Source organism: Colletotrichum graminicola, assembly GCF_000149035.1.
Source record: "Colletotrichum graminicola M1.001 genomic scaffold supercont1.59, whole genome shotgun sequence".
In the NCBI taxonomy this organism is placed as follows: Eukaryota; Fungi; Ascomycota; class Sordariomycetes; order Glomerellales; family Glomerellaceae; genus Colletotrichum; species Colletotrichum graminicola.
Genome location: NW_007361063.1, coordinates 78,396 through 93,758, shown reverse-complemented (window position 1 = coordinate 93,758; position 15,363 = coordinate 78,396). Strand labels below are relative to the sequence as shown.

The 15,363-nt window shown below is 60.0% G+C and overlaps 5 protein-coding genes across 5 annotated transcripts; 1 reads left to right on the top strand and 4 right to left on the bottom strand.

Moving 5' to 3' along the window:
• Positions 1-110: 110 nt before the first annotated feature.
• GLRG_10322 (hydantoinase B/oxoprolinase) lies at positions 111-5,143 on the bottom strand (the record flags this gene model as incomplete). The annotated part of the gene is made up of 12 exons (XM_008101007.1): positions 111-1,120; positions 1,193-1,475; positions 1,539-1,645; positions 1,700-1,790; positions 1,868-2,183; positions 2,737-3,387; positions 3,451-3,828; positions 3,889-4,360; positions 4,434-4,650; positions 4,709-4,800; positions 4,862-5,024; positions 5,075-5,143. The coding sequence occupies 12 exons, from the start codon at positions 5,141-5,143 to the stop codon at positions 111-113; spliced, it is 3,849 nt and encodes a 1,282-aa protein (XP_008099198.1).
• Positions 5,144-5,852: 709 nt separating this feature from the next.
• GLRG_10321 (aminotransferase class I and II) lies at positions 5,853-7,232 on the bottom strand (the record flags this gene model as incomplete). The annotated part of the gene is made up of 4 exons (XM_008101006.1): positions 5,853-5,968; positions 6,044-6,851; positions 6,933-7,138; positions 7,229-7,232. The coding sequence occupies 4 exons, from the start codon at positions 7,230-7,232 to the stop codon at positions 5,853-5,855; spliced, it is 1,134 nt and encodes a 377-aa protein (XP_008099197.1).
• A 1,870-nt stretch (positions 7,233-9,102) lies between these two features.
• Positions 9,103-10,945, top strand: GLRG_10320 (uncharacterized protein; the record flags this gene model as incomplete). Its single annotated transcript, XM_008101005.1, has 2 exons — positions 9,103-9,623; positions 9,679-10,945. 2 exons carry the CDS (start codon positions 9,103-9,105, stop codon positions 10,943-10,945), a joined length of 1,788 nt encoding a protein of 595 aa, XP_008099196.1.
• Positions 10,946-11,231: 286 nt separating this feature from the next.
• GLRG_10319 (cytochrome P450) lies at positions 11,232-12,893 on the bottom strand (the record flags this gene model as incomplete). The annotated part of the gene is made up of 1 exon (XM_008101004.1): positions 11,232-12,893. One exon carries the CDS (start codon positions 12,891-12,893, stop codon positions 11,232-11,234), a length of 1,662 nt encoding a protein of 553 aa, XP_008099195.1.
• Positions 12,894-13,632: 739 nt separating this feature from the next.
• Positions 13,633-15,363, bottom strand: GLRG_10318 (FAD binding domain-containing protein; the record flags this gene model as incomplete). Its single annotated transcript, XM_008101003.1, has 5 exons — positions 13,633-13,915; positions 13,984-14,401; positions 14,443-14,838; positions 14,906-15,173; positions 15,229-15,363. The coding sequence occupies 5 exons, from the start codon at positions 15,361-15,363 to the stop codon at positions 13,633-13,635; spliced, it is 1,500 nt and encodes a 499-aa protein (XP_008099194.1).

The following is a 15,363-nucleotide window of genomic DNA, read 5'->3' as shown; positions in this document are numbered from 1 at the left end:
AAGAGTTTACTCCCGTGTCCAGAGGCGGGATATCCAAGCGTCCTCGTATCGATTCTCTCATGATATTCGTTTCCTAATGACACACTGAGCGCCACGCCGTCCGGCCTGGTTTATGCAGACTCTCCCATGCTCTGGATCATGTCGACCGTGCCGTTGGCGACACCGACAAACCCCTTCGGCTGCTTCCCCCCCACCTCGACCCTGTCCTCGGGCCTTCCGTAGCCACCACCGCCGGGCGACATGATGATGATGCGGTCGCCGGCCTCCATCCTGGCCGTGTTCTTCCCGCCGAGGTTCACGACGCGCCCGCTCTTCTTGACCCACACGTTGCGGCCCCTCTGCCCGTCCTCGCCGCCGGCCATGCCGTACGGCGCAAACGCCCGGCGCTCGCTGAGGATGCTGACCTTGATGGGGATGCCGAACTCCATGTCACGGACGACGCCGTCGCCGCCCATGTGCGCCCCCCTCCCGCCGCTGCCCTCCCTCAGGCAGAACCGCCTCAGGACGACGGGGTACCGCCTCTCGAGCGACTCCGGGTCCGTGATGCGCGTGTTGGTCATGTTGGTGTGCACGCCGCTGGCGCCGTCCCACGTCGGCCCGCCGCCCGCGCCGCCGCAGATGGTCTCGTAGTAGCCGAACCCGCTGTCCGGGTCGTCGGTGCCGAACGTCAGGTTGTTCATGCACCCCTGGCTCGCGGCCGCGGCGCCGAACGCCCGGAAGATGACGTCCACCACGCGCTGCGACGTCAGCACGTTGCCCGCGCACACGGCGGCGTGCTCCGTCGGCCGGAGGAGCGACGCCTCGGGCACCCGCACCTCGACCGGCCGGATGGCGCCCTGGTTGAGCGGGATCTCGGCGTCGACCATGCAGCGCAGCGCGAATATGATGGACGAGTTGCAAATGGCGATCGGCGCGTTCCAGTTGCCGTACGCCTCCGGCCCCGTGCCGCTGAAGTCGAAGACGGCCCCGCCCGTGGCCGGGTCGATCGTCACCTCGAGCTGGATGGGCGTGCCGTCATCCATGTAGTCGACGGCCGAGAGGGGCTTGCCGGCCGTGCGCTTGTGGATCGTCTTGAGCATGTCGCGGACGGCCCGCTCGGCAGCGCCTTGAATTCCCTCCACTGGCGATGGAAATCAGCACACGCATTGGGGGGGGTGGGCACGACTGGAAGTGGAAGGGCAGTCAGACTCACTGTAGAACTGGACCACGTCGAGACCATAGTCGTCAATCAGGGAGTGGATGAGCTGGCTCCCGCGGTGGTTGGCCGCGGCTTGGGCCTTGATGTCCGAGATGTTGTCGCGCAGGCATCTCGTGCCGGAGCAGCCTGGGTGGTGCGCGGGTGCCATCAGCAAATCGATGAGCTCCTTCTCCTTGAACACGCCACCCTCGACGACCTTGAAGGCCTTGATCACGGCGCCTTCTTCCCAGAGCTCCTTGGAGTTGGGGGGCATCGAGCCTGGGAGAATGCCGCCGACCTGGAGAAGGGGGTTGGGTGTTAGCCACTGGCATCTGCTGAGCAGAATGGTGTGCATACTCACGTCAGCGTGGTGGCCTCTCGACGCGGTCCAGAACATGATTTTCTTGCCCTCCGCATCGAAGACGGGAGTGATGACAGTGAGATCAGGAAGATGGGTGCCGCCACAGACTTGACTGCTTGTTAGCACGTATATCGGGAGAAAGGCGGTTCGTGAGATCTTACCGGGTGCGTTGGACAGGATCACATCGCCAGGCTTGAGGTCTTCGCCCCAGTGGTCGATCTGCCACTTGACGGCATACGCCATGCTCCCAATCTACCCTCCCTTAGCTTTCTTGACCCATATATCTCGGGGGGGGGGGAGTCTCAAAATAAGGCCGCAAAGAAACTTACCATCGCAGGAACATGCGGCGCATTGGCCACGAGCCCGCCGTCGGGCGAGAAGACGGTGCACGAGAAGTCGAGCCTCTCCTTGATGTTGGTGCTGACGCTCGTCTTCTGCAGCGCCCGGCCGGCCTGCTCCGCGACGCCCATGAAGCGGTGCCCGAAGATGGACAGCTGGATGGGGTCGACGGCCGTCGCCGAGATGGTCTCCCTGGTGCCGACGGCGACGTCGACGACGACCGTCTCGGAGAGCACCGTCGCCGCCGCGCCGGGAATGACCACGATGGTCTGTTTGTCGTCCATGACGAGCGCCGGGCCGGCGATCCTGGTGTGCGCTCTGGACACTGGAAGCTAAATGTCGACATGAGTAACAGGCCATCACTTGTTCCGGTGAACGATCAATCGCGTCGACTTCCGATATCTCCTTTAGCAGACACATGGATCTATGCGGATCCCCAACTCCCCTGGTCACCAGCACTCTCCTGTATTAAGGGATCGGATGCCGTGTCCAAGGTACTAAAATGGTCTCTTAGACAATTCAACGGCTTATTATGGGCACGTCTCCAGCACGACATTCGGCCGGAAAGGAAAACTCGATAACGAGGTGTCACGGTTTTCCACCAGCCCCCCCGTCAGCGCGTGCCCAACCCCTTCCAGGCTTGCTTGCAAGTTCACGACTCTAAGCGGAATTACCTATACTGATTAAGACCCAGGGTAATATTAAATCTTGGGGCCGCTGTCTTTCGGCGGGGCGGCGTACCGTTACCCATACTAAAGTGACAGGGCTAATGGCCCCGTTTGTACTCGCAAGCAATGCGTGCCAGGCACATATGAAGCGTCGCGGGCCTTACACCTTTTATGAGACTGGCGTCTCGGACCAGCCCAGGCCCTTGAAGTAGACCGGCTTCGTGATCTTGGCCGCCGGCGGCGGCGGCGACGGTGCGGCCTCGGCGGAGGCGAGCTCCTCGGGCCAGGGCGTGGGTAACTGCACCGTCGTCTTGCCGACGGCCCGCACGCGGTAGTCGTCGACGATGACCTCGCGCCCGACGGGCAGGAAGCCGAACTGCTTCTGGTGCTCGTCCCTGAACGCCGCGAGGTACCCGCCGGGCCTGGCCGTCTCCTGGATCATGAGCGGGGTGTCGCTGCCCTGGAAGCGCATGTTGAGGTACCTCTCCGGAACGATGCGGTCCCGGGGGATGCGCTGCAGCAGCAGGGCGTCACCGGCCTTGGCCACCAGCTTGTCGAGCTCGGCGGCGAAGACGGCGCGGTTGGCCTCGTCGTAGGTCAGCGCGCAGGGGCTGCGCTCCTCGCGGACGACGTCGGCGAGGGCCATGCCGTACGCGGAGAGGACGGAGGAGTACTTGTGGACGAGGACGCGGGAGATGCCCAGCGTCTTGGCGATGTCGCAGGCGTGCTGGCCGCCGGCGCCGCCGAACGAGGCGAGGTTGTGAAGGCCGGCGTCGTACCCCTTTGCCTCGGTGAGGGTGCGGATGGGGCGGCACATGGACTCGTTGGCGACGTCGAGGAAGCTGTGGGGAGGGGCGCCGTGTGTTAGTCTATAGGATTTGGGGGGCTCGTGGGAATGTGCTTACCCCGCGGCTACTTCCTCCACGCTGAGGTTCGTGTTCTCGTCCTTGTTGATGCTCGCCGTGAGGTCCTCAAAAAGGCGTCTGCTGGCGTCGACGTCCAGGGGCAGGTCCTCGTTGAGGCCAAAGATCTTGGGGAAGAACTCGGGGCGCACACGGCCGAGGACGACGTTGGCATCCGTCACGGTCAGGGGGCCGCCCTTCCTATAGCAAGCCGGGCCGGGGTGGGCCGACGCGCTCTCGGGGCCGACCTTGAACATGCCGCTCTGCCAGCTGAGGATGCTACCGCCGCCGGCTGCGACGGTGTTGATGTCCAGCTGAGGCGTCTGGACCATGACGCCGGCTGTCGTTGTCTCGAAAACCTGCTCAAGCTCGCCAGCATATCTACAAAGGTCCCGGTCAGCCATCGGCACCGAGATATATCCGTCGAGCCCATCACGTTACCTTGAGACGTCGGTACTCGTCCCGCCCATATCGAAGCCGATGACGGGTGTCTTGTCCGTCTCGTCGAAGCACGTCCTCGCGTAGCCCACGACGCCGCCAGCCGGGCCGGAGAGGATGGCCCTCAGGCCGGACAGGCCGGAGAACTCGACGAGACCGCCGTCGCTCTGCATGAACTCGCACCGGCAGCCGCTGGTGGCGAGGTCCTCGAACCCGGACTCGAACCCGGCGATGTAGCGCTTGATCTCGGGGGTGAGGTACGCGTCCGCCGTAGACGAGTTGCCGCGCGGCACGATCTTGACGACCGGCGACAGCTCCGCGCTGGGGGAGACGTGGGTGAAGCCGATGTCGGCGGCGAGGTCCGCGACGGCGGCCTCGTGCTCGCGGAAGGTGTAGCTGTGCATGAGACAGACGGCGATGGAGCGGTAGCCTTCGTCGTACGCCTCCTGGAGGGCTTTCCTAGAGGCTTCGAGGTCTGTCCCCAATCCCGTCAGTTCCGTGCGAATGACCAAAGCAGAAGGGGAGGAGAGGGTGGGGGATGAGTTTACCCAAGGGCTCCAACACCCGGACTACCTCGCCAGTGACGCCCGTCACCAGGGCGGGATCTGAAGAGACGTCAATGACGTCTGGCTTGTTATTTTCTGACCAGGCCTCGAGCGTCACCCGTTCCGGAATCTCAATGACTTTGGAGTAGAGCACGTCGGGCTTGCGGATGGCGAGGTCGAAGAGCTTCGGCCTCGATTGGTTGCCGATGTGAAGCAGGTCCTTGAACGCGCGCGTTAGCCCCTGTTGGTGAAGCGGCGCCAGGGGATCGCGGACTCACCTTGAGGCCCTTGGTGACGGCGAATACCGTGCGCTCTCCTTTCCTCTCGAGTAGGGCGTTTGTGGCGACTGTTGTCCCCATCTTGATGGACTCTGCGACACTCGGTTCAGCAATGGGGAAGCATAGACCGTCGCAGACTGATCGTGAACGGACCGACTCCTCTCAGAGAGATCTTCTTGCCCCTTGGGTATGCCCTCCCCGTCGCCTTTTCCAGGACTCTCCTGATCGCTTCGACGGGGGCATCGGGATAGTTACCGGGGTCGACGGAGAGCAACTTCACGAGGATATCATCTTGACCGGGCACCGACGCCACACACTGAAACGTCAGCTGGGGGACCCCGAACCACCGAGAACGCAGATACTCACATCCGTGAACGTGCCACCGCGGTCGATGGATATTCTGATGCCCTGGACAGGACCCGGGAGCGAACCCATGATGGCGACGGCTTTCTGCGGCGTGATGTGTTGGTGAGTTGGGCAGGTGTGAGAAGTTACGAGCCCGGTATCTCGGGTTGGAGGAACAAACAGTGAGATTGAATGCGATAAGATGAGTTATATCGATTTGGAACGAGCGTAGCTAAAGATGAAGCTGGCATCGAATCGATTTTACAGCTTCCATAAAGTCAAGCACAGGAACACCGATAAGCCGAAAGCGGCAAGCCTCCGAGAGTCACCCGCAAATCATCACCAGAGCTCCTTCGGCAGACTCTTCGGAGGCCCATGAAACTAACCAAGGTACCTATCTATCTATCACTGGGCCGCGATGATCCACATGGCCATCTCGATAGACGATTGGGGGGGGGGGGGTGTGGAGGAAGAGAGAAGAGCTCCCGCGTCATCTGGGGAATCGACCAACAGTGCGATAACGGGCCGAATCTACCCCTCAGTGTCCCCGCAGTGAGGTCGAGTGTGGCGGGGTCGCCGGCTTATCTGTCAGTCGGTCAGTCAGTCCCTGTCGGAAGGGGATGCCGAAGGTAGAGCTCCGCCTCGGCGCCGGCATCATCACTTGATCTGAGTGATTATGCGTAGACTGTCACTGCTTGTTTACGCCGCCATCTTGGATGCTCAAACATGGATAATGATCTGGAAACGGGATTTGACATTGGAGGGTATTGCTATTGACTTAAAATTCCATTAGGGCCCCTCATTCCACACTCCGGACTGTATCGTCGAGTGCCTTTGCAAAGTACTCGACGTTCTTCTCATTGAGCCCCGCGATTGAGATTCGTAATGTATCGGCCATATAGACATGATATTTTTCTGTAAAAAAGAAAGGGAAAAAAAGAAAGCGTCAGTGACTTGTGATACCAGCGACACTGTTGATGTGTAACGAACCTTCGAGATGTTGGACCTGAGACTTGCTAATGCCCGTGTACCCAAACATGCCGCTCTGCTTGACGATATGGGACCAGGCCCCTGGCGTCTGCAGCCGGACCAGCTCGTCGTAGAGCTTCTGCCTCATGGCCCGGATGCGTCCGGACATGGTGACGAGATCCTTGGCCCACTGCTCCCTGATCGAAGGGGTGCCCAGCACGGCGGCGGCGATGCGCGCGCCGTGAGCCGGAGGGTTGGACACGGTCGCCCTCTGCACGTTCTCCAAGACGGAGCCCACGGTCCTGGCCCCGTCCGCGGAGCCCGCGACGAACGTCACGGCGCCCACGCGCTCGCCGTACAGGCCCATGTTCTTGGCGAACGAGAGGCACACGGCCGCCTCGAGGCCGAGCTCGTCGACGAAGTACCGGATCGCCCACGCGTCATCGTCGACCGAGCCCGAGTTGAAGCCGAGGTACGCCGAGTCGAAGACGGGGAAAGCGCCCCGCTCGACGATGACGGAGGCGATCCGCTTCCACTGCTCCGGCGAGGGGTCGCAGCCCGTGTGGTTGTGCGCGCAGGCGTGCAGGACGACGGCGGAGGCGGCGTCGGCGGACGCGAGGGCCGCCATGCAGCCGTCAAAGTCGAACGCGCGGTCCTTGTAGTAGGGCAGCTGCCGCACCTCGAAGCCAAGCGAGCTGAAGAGGAGCTCGTGGTTGGACCACGTCGGGTCGGTGATGTAGACGGTCGTGATCCCCGTGGCGGCTTTCTTCAGTGCGAGCCCGGCGAAGAGGAGGGCGCCGGTGCCCGAGAGCGACTGGCACGACGCGATCTGCGTGGTGGTGGTCCAAGGTCAGAACAACAACTGCGTGCCGGGAAAACGGTGATTGTCGTCGCCGCGCGCGAGACTTACCCGGTTCTCTGCATACGCCTTGGTGGCGCCGAAGACGAGCTTGACGGCCTCGTCCCGGAAGGGCTTCAGTCCCGCGATGGGGAGGTACTCGTGCCCGGGCGTCCCAAGAGATTCCTCGGCCAGCCGCACCGACGGCAGAATCCACGGCTGCCCGTCCTCGTCGCGATACGTGCCCTGGGCGAGGTTGACCTTGTCGGGGTTGGTGTCTGCGACGTACCGCCTGGTGACGTCGAAAATGGCGTCGGGCGGGATGAACTATGCCCGCTCAAACGCGCATGTCCTCTTCTCGATCGAACCCATTGCGGATGAGAAACTTTCTTCGAGCTGTTGCGGTTGTGATACGATGAGATGAATCGTGTGACAATTGCTCCTCCTCGAAGCGCGAGGTTCCCGAAGGGGGAGCTATGAGCAGGGACCAGCGATCTCGGGACCCAGCCCGGTTCGGAGGCGGTCCCGGCCAAGGGTCCGGCACCGGCGCGCGCGCTGTCGCTCGGATAAGGGATCCGCAGCCATCAAGGACTACCCAACGCTCTGAGGGTAGCAGAACATGAGGTCCGAGATGATTCGTTTTGGAACTATATCACGGGCACGAATGGGCCAACGAAGAGGAGCTATCACATCGTATCGTTCCTGCGTGCCGCATAGAATTGGCCACCCTTGGTGTTTTTCATTTCACTTCACATTCGATAGACGCCATGGCTATCCCCTTGCAACCCCGCTTACAGTATCTATACGCGTTCGTCGTGGTCTACTCGGACCTCCTCACCGCGCTAGCTGCGTCGAACCCCCCGGGCCGTGGGCTGCAGGCTGAAGTGCGGCAACCTTTCACTCCCAAAGAACACTTCCAGATGCCACAACTCGAATGCCGAATGAGGGTTGTCGCATCAACGAGCCGTCGGCCCTCTGCTGCAGATCTGCCCTCGATGCGTTCGTTTGCTGTCTTAGATTCCTGTTAGCCCGCTACGCCAGTTTCAGATATCAACAGGACTTAAGCTTATTGGGTGGACGACGCCAGTGTTCCTCATCCGTCCGTCGCAAGAGGCTCATGTGAGCACTTTGGCGTAACCCTATTTTAGACAGGTCCAGCCGCGGGGGTTTGGATGGTGGCGCGAGCTAAAATGAAGCTCAAAGCTGCATCACTCTGTTTATCGTCCGCTTCCAGCTCACTGCACTTTTCTTTCTTCTCTACCTCTTCTACGTAACTAGCCGCTCGCAGTTTTGTTTTGACCAAGATTTGCTTCCCTTCTTTTTCCATCTCTCTTTTTTGATATCAAGATGCTCCCAGTCACCGGAGTTTGCCGGCCTCCATGAACCTGAAGTGGCCGTCATATATCCCATTTGCGTCGACAGGGCTCTATCTACCCAGGCTGAGCCGACTAACTGCATATGAGTTGGGCTAAATACGATCAAGCTCATGTCTGTCTTACTGCCCGCATCGATTCGGGACGTTTCTCCCTCCCCGCCCGATCGACGTTAGCCGGTGCCGCCACAGCATCTCCCGGCAATCAAAGACGATTGCGGCATCTTCGCCCGTTCATCCATTGAGCGCCATCTGGCTGAATGGCTTTCTCATCACCTATTGGTCTGGAATCTTCGAACTGGTGTCTGATGACGAAGCGGGGAGGTCTCCCGTACCGGTGTACTCACTCGCCGCACCGATCTCTCGTCTCTTCTGGCTCGGCTCGGCACGATCGTTCGTCCTTCTCTTGTCGCCTCGTCATCTACCCGGCTTTGTTGAGTTTGTCAATGTCGGCCGTATATCACCGTTCCCACTAGTTTGTCTGCAAACGCTTTAGGTTCCTTGCTGCAGCCCTGCCTACGCCCCGGTTGTAGTATGACTTGCTCCTTTGCGCTGTTTCTTAACATGTCTTACTACCATCTACATGGCCCCTCTACAGCACGCGTTCTGGTGAGATGCCTTTCGGATTGAGGTGTTTTGTAAGTTGTCTCGCCATTCTATGTAGCTTGGTAGACCGGCCTCCCGCTGTCTTGGGACAAGATCGTGTCTCCCCATCTTCAGTCTCAAGCAAGTTGTCTTGTTCTTTTAAGCAAAGAACTTCCCCTCACGCCCCTCTCTTGGCGGACCTCAGTCTTCTTTTCAATCCTGGTTCTCGTGCTTGAAAGCCCTACACCGTCCCTGTGAACCTGATCGCTGCAAACAGTCCTCGGCATGGGTCCCTCGTCGTTGATCTTGCTACCGAGCGCATTGCTGGCGACAACGTCGGCCCAGTCCTCTAACCCTTCAGTATGGGCATCCGTCGCGATGGTCATGCACGGTGAGCGCACGCCTCTGCTTGGCGGCCTCCAGAACACCTTGACGCCCCAGGGTGCTCAACAGCTGTATGCTCAGGGCGATGCCTTCAGATCGCGCTATCTGACCAGCGCAAGGCTGATGTTGAACGCCTCCGAGGGCCGCATCACCTCTCGCTTCCCGATCCAAGGCATGGCGAGAAACGTCCTTGAGCATGAGCAGCTCGCGATCCTTTCGGCCCCCGACTCCCACATCGTTGCCGGCGCCAACGCCTTTATGCAGGGCCTGTACCCACCCATCGCCAAGGCCTTTGCAGCAGACACTGGTGGGACCAACATCTCCTATTCGACATTGACCGGGAACTCGACTCAGTACCCATTGGACGGCTACCAGTACCCAGTGATTGAAATCCTGGGATCATCGGACGAGAGGTCCGTCGAGTAAGTTAAATGGCCTCGTATAACGGCGTGTAGATGACTGACAAGGCCACTATAGCATTCGAGGCAACACGGAATGCCCACAATGGGGGATCTCAACCACAACTGGTATGCAGCTCGACCCCGACATGAAGAAGCTCGACGAAGCTTCTCTTCCCGGATACCTGTCGTTGTTCAGCACCCCGCCTTTGAATGACGGCGTGGTTCCCCTATCCAGCGCGAGCTTTTGGGACGCCTACAACATTCAGCAGTACGTCAGCTACCGCTACTCACACGAGCAGGCCATCTACGACGCGATGAAAGACGGGTACGCATCGCGGAACGAATTCCTCATGACGTACGCCAGACTACAGCAACTCAACATGACGTCCAACCAGGCAGTCTCAGGCCTGCAAAAGGGTGACATGATCCGGACCATAGCCGGAAGGACATTGGCCCGGAAGGTTGTCGACGCTTTCCGGGCCAACGGGGACCACGCCGGTTCCACCGACAAAATGACGCTCATGTTCAGCTCCCACGAACCCTTTATGTCCTTCTTCTCCCTCGCCCGACTCCATCAGGGCGATCCCACTTTGCCGAGCACCTTCTGGAACATCCCTCAGAACGGTGCGGTTATGGTCTTTGAGCTCATCGGCGACATACCAGATACCGCCGGCGACGACGCCGACGCCTACCCGACCGAGGATAACCTCTACGTACGTTTTCTGTACAGAGAAAACGCCGATCCGAACACGCCCTTCAAGGAATACGCCCTCTTCGGCCTCGCCGACACCGAAGCCCGCGTGCCATACAGCCGATTCAAGCAGGAGATGCTCAACTTCGGCGTCGACGTCTCGGCGTGGTGCAAGATCTGCGGCTCGGTGCAGTCCTTTTGCCAATGGAGAACCGCCCAGCCCACCATCGGCGAGGCCATTCGCTCGGCTGTGCAGAAGCCCTTCGTCGCGGGCATCATCGGCGCAATAATCGCCCTCGCCGTCCTGGGCCTGGCCGCCGTCGCCGCGATCCTTTTCGGCGGCTTCCGCATTCAGCGACCGGAGACGCCGAGGACGGTACCTAGACCCCGGCGGGAAAGCCGGATCCCCATGTTGTTCGGCGGGCTCAGGTCCAACGAGAAGATGGCCAGCGACCCGGACCTGTCGGTATCGAGGCGCGGGTCGCACCACGAGCGCCACGGCAGCTGGGAGCTGCGCGATGGACCCGACGGCACATCTGGCAGGACAGACGCCGGCGTGGGTAAAGGCACGTGGAGTTTCCATAACAAATTGGTCGGCTCTTTGAATGGTGTGATGGGGATCCCTCCAGTAAAGCCCAGGGAGGATGTCTGAGTGAGGTAGGGCGAGGATTCGTATGGTGTAAATGGTTCTGGCGCTCTTTTACGATACCCTTTGTTACTTGGTGCCCTTCCTACGGTCGCTTTTGGACAAGGGAACATGTTAAAACCTTAGCACCAGTCGGTGTTGGTATGTATATCCACGTGGAACCTCTCATAGCTGGCGTATTATACAGTCTTTTCGAAACACACTTCGTCTCCGTTGGGCAGTTTCTCCTCAGTGGGAAACTAAGTGAATTGACTACCTTGAACATCACCCCGGACCGAGACTCTGATCAAGACTACCTCCGGGCAACCCTCAACCGACAGAGCACCGCCTCGTGCCGGTCGACTGGGCTCCCCGGACTGCACACCACGGTGAAGTCATGCCAGTCCCGGCCCGGATCGACGTCCAACCCCTCCACGGCGTCGTACCGCTGGAGCATCCTCACGATCACGTACCCGGCCTCCGTCAACGCCAGCTGTTGTCCGATGCAGATCCTCGGCCCGCCGTTGAACGGCACAAAGTGCCACGCCGCGCCCGCCGCGCCCCTCTTCTTCTCCCACCGCTCCGGCACGAACTCGCCCGCGTCCTCGCCCCAGAGGTCCGGACGTCGGTGCAAGACATGCGTGCTGAAGTTGACCTCGGTGTCCGCGGGCACAAACACCGGGCTCTCGCCGTCGGACCCGCCGCCCACGGGGAGGGTCGTGTCGCGCAGCGCGCGGCGCGAGTTGAACGGCACCACGGAGTGGAGGCGGAGAGTCTCGGAGAGGACGTGCTGGAGGTACGCGCACTGCTTCAGGGACGCGAAGGTCACCGCGGCGGCGGCGTCCGGACGTTCCGGGGACGCGCCGGGCCCGAACGTCGCGAGGACCTCGGCGCGGATCTTGGCGAATACGCGCGGGTTACGGACGAGGCAGTACCACGCCCAGCCCATCAGCGAGGCGGTCGTGTCCCGGCCGGCGGCGAGGAGGCCGAGGACCTGCTCCCTCACCTCCTCGTCTCCGCCGGCGCAGCGCTCGCGCAGGACGTCGAGGAAGTCGTACGGCGCCAGGGAGGCGCCCTGGGCCCGAGCGCGGTCTGAGGCGGCGATGGCGTCGTCGACGAAGGCGTGGAGGGTCGCGACGCAGGTCTGGAGCTCCTTGGTGCCGTAGAGCCAGTACAGGCTGCGGAGGCGCATGCGGATGCCGAGGATCGTGAGCATGCGCTCGAACGCGTGGTTGAATGCCGTCCCCATGTGGGAGGCGTCACCCCGGAGACGCGCTTCGAGGGTGGACGTGCTCTGGCCGAGGAACAGCTCCGTGGCGGAGTCGAGCGTGAGAAAAGGGAACAGCGAGGCGAGGCTTACGGCACCGGACCAGCGACCATCTGGCGTGGTGTTCAAGTCCTTCTCGATGCAGAGGAACAGCGTTTGGATGTGCGCCTCCAGGAGGTCGAGCCTCGAGACGTTGTCGCGGTTGAACAGCGGCCTCATCATCTCTCTCGCGGCCCGCCACGTCGCCCCGTCGGCGGCGAAGATGCTGCGGCCGAGCACCGTCTTGAGGTTGGTGCTCCGAGCCAGGCCCATGCCAAAGTCGGAGAACTGCGTGGCGAGGAGGGCCTGGATGTTGCGTGGGTCGGCCGTGACGAGGTTCGTCGTGCCCAGGAGTGAGATGCGGAACGTGTACGCGCCGAGGGCGGCGAAGCGCGCGGCGACGTGGTCCGGCGTGCGTTGCTCCCGGTCGGCGCGCAGAGAGGAGAGCACGGTGTCGATGCCGAGGGGGAGGCTCGAAGGTTCGAGGGGCGTTGGGCGGCATGAGAGCTTCCTGGCCCGGCGGGCGCGGGAGATTCTGCGATGAAGGCCGACCGAGAGGTTGATGGCGACGAGAAGAATGGGTATCAGGATGTACAATGGGAGGCCATGGCGGGCTTTGGAAACCAGGAGCTCGCGCCATGAACCTGGTAGGAGAATCTCAGTTGTCATTGTGAATCTCAGCAGCCCTTGTGTCTGTCTAGCTAGAGATGGTTCGGATCAATCATCTGTCCCTGAGAGTCTAGAGCAGACGCGGAAGACACGATCACCTGTTTCCATTCTCACGATCCGTTATCAATCTGTTCTCGGCTTCGGCAGCAACTTTGACAGAACCACCCTTCCTCCGTCTTCGCTTGCCGCCCATGTTTGAGCAAAGATCGTATGTCACTGCTGCAAACCGATCGCCGCCAACGTGCTTGAGACAGAGCTTGGCATTGGTTCGAGGGCTTGAGCTCTCTGAATGACGGGGGTCCCCGGCAACGTGCCATCGTGGCGGGGCGAAGACCCGACAGCAAGGAAACCCTAGATCCTAGAGCCGAGACAAGGGATGGTCATCAGTCCTAGGTCTCCAGAGAAAGGAAGAGATGCCTGAAGCTAGCTCCCTGACTAGGACATCTGCCGATTGATTGTTCGGTTGATGGCAGGCTTAGCAAATGGTATTTCGAGTCACAAATGGTGCTGAAGACTACCCTGGCGCCCATGTACAAGTTCCAAAGCATACCAGTGCGATCTTATCCGTATTCAGACTCGGTGGTCTCTTGTTTCTACCTATCGAAGAGACACAAAAGCTTGTCAACCAGCCTAGTTCAAAAGGCATCGGGCTTTAATAAGCGTTGCGTACAGCCAAGATATTCCACTGTCTGATATGTTGGGGCCCCAAACCTATTGTGAAACAAGTTGAGATAACATCTTAGCCTTGTGGGATTTCCTCCTCTATCAATGGTTGATACCAGCGAAACACGTTGTCAGGATCGTATTGCTTTTTCAACGCGCGCAGCTTCTCCAATCTCCACGGTTCGTAGCCGTACAATGCCTCCGGAGGGTCCCTCATCGTCGACGTGGTGTTCCCATAGTTGACGTACTGTTGCAGCCGACCGTATCCGGACGTCGCAATGAATTCTTTCTTCCAGCGATCGAGGTGAGCTTCGAATGTCTCCCTGTGTTCCGTCTTCAGCGGCGTGGCCATGAGCATCCTGTTCCCATCGTGTCAGTGCATGTCTGTTCGGCGCGGGAAACTCCCACAACTCATCGGGGAACTCACAAGAAATGGTTCGAGCCCCAGCGCCATGGGAAAGCCGTCGCCTCGCTGGGCAGCTCTCTGACTCTGTGGTGAGGCAAACACTCGAACATGGCCCCGAAGGTGCCCTTACCTGCCCATTCCTCGTTCATCGCCTTGACGCTCTCCAGGAAGGCCTTGGTCGTAGCGAGATCGAACTTCTCCACGCAGGCCGCGCCCATCATCTTGTTGGGCGCCAGAGACCATACCTCAGGCTTGCTCAAGATCTTGTTCATTCCCTTGTATGTGGTCCATGGGAGCTCTGCCCAGCTGATTGCCACTTTTCCGCTGTTAACCACGGGGCTCAGGCTTTCGAATCGGTCGACCCAGGGGGCTGCTTCGTTTTCTTTGCCTGACCAGACAATGTTGACAAGTATGTGATGCTGGAAGGGGGGGGAAATGTCTGATGTTAGCTACACGGAAGCTTGTATGGATTTGAGAAACATGCCTTTCGCCCTCCTTCGCTCTGGCGAAGCCAAAGCACAAATATCGCCATCTCCGGGGGCATGGTTTCATGCACACTGTTAAGCTTGTCAAATACGGGATCGCACTGATCCAGTGTGTATTCTAGGTCCCACGTATAGTGTATGCCCTTGTTTGCCTCGGGATACACACGGAATGTGGCTTCGAGCGCGATGCCAAAATTGTGCCCGGCTCCCCGAATCGCCCAGAAGAGATCGGGCTCCGAATCGCGCGATGCCACGAAGACGCGCCCATCGGCAAGAACTAGTTTGCAGGATACCATATTGTCGTGCAAGAAGCCGTATTTGCCTTGAAGGCGGCCAAGCCCGGCGCCGAAAGCCACTCCGATGACGCCTGTGGTAGGACAAGATCCCACGTCTGTACCGGGGTTAGTTGGCCTCAACACAAGCCATAAAGTGGCAAGCCTCGACGGCTAGTTACTCACTGACTTCCATTCCCACGGACTGGAGAAACTTGACGAAATCGTCTGTGATGACGCCTCCTCCGACAGTCACCTGATGGTTGTCGGCGTCAAAGCTCAACTTGTTAAGAGGCCTCATATCGATGAGGATCCCGTTCTTCAGGTATCGCATCGTCGATGTCACTGCATGATGTCCTGATCGAGGCGCAAATGGAATGCCTCTCTCTCTGGCGTATCTCATCACCTCGATCACGTCTTCGTCACAACCCGGCTCCACGGCCGCTAGATACATCTGTGATAGTCCGAGGTCAGTGATTATTCTCTCCTTAAACTTGCATTCGACTCACCGGTCTCTCATATTCGGTGAACCGCAGGTTCGACTTCTCGAAACCCGCGGATCCGGGGAGCTGTAGCCGCGCTCCAGCCGATAGCTTGGGCCCGAGCTCTTTCTCAATTGTCTTGGAACTGATGGCTTCTGTCAT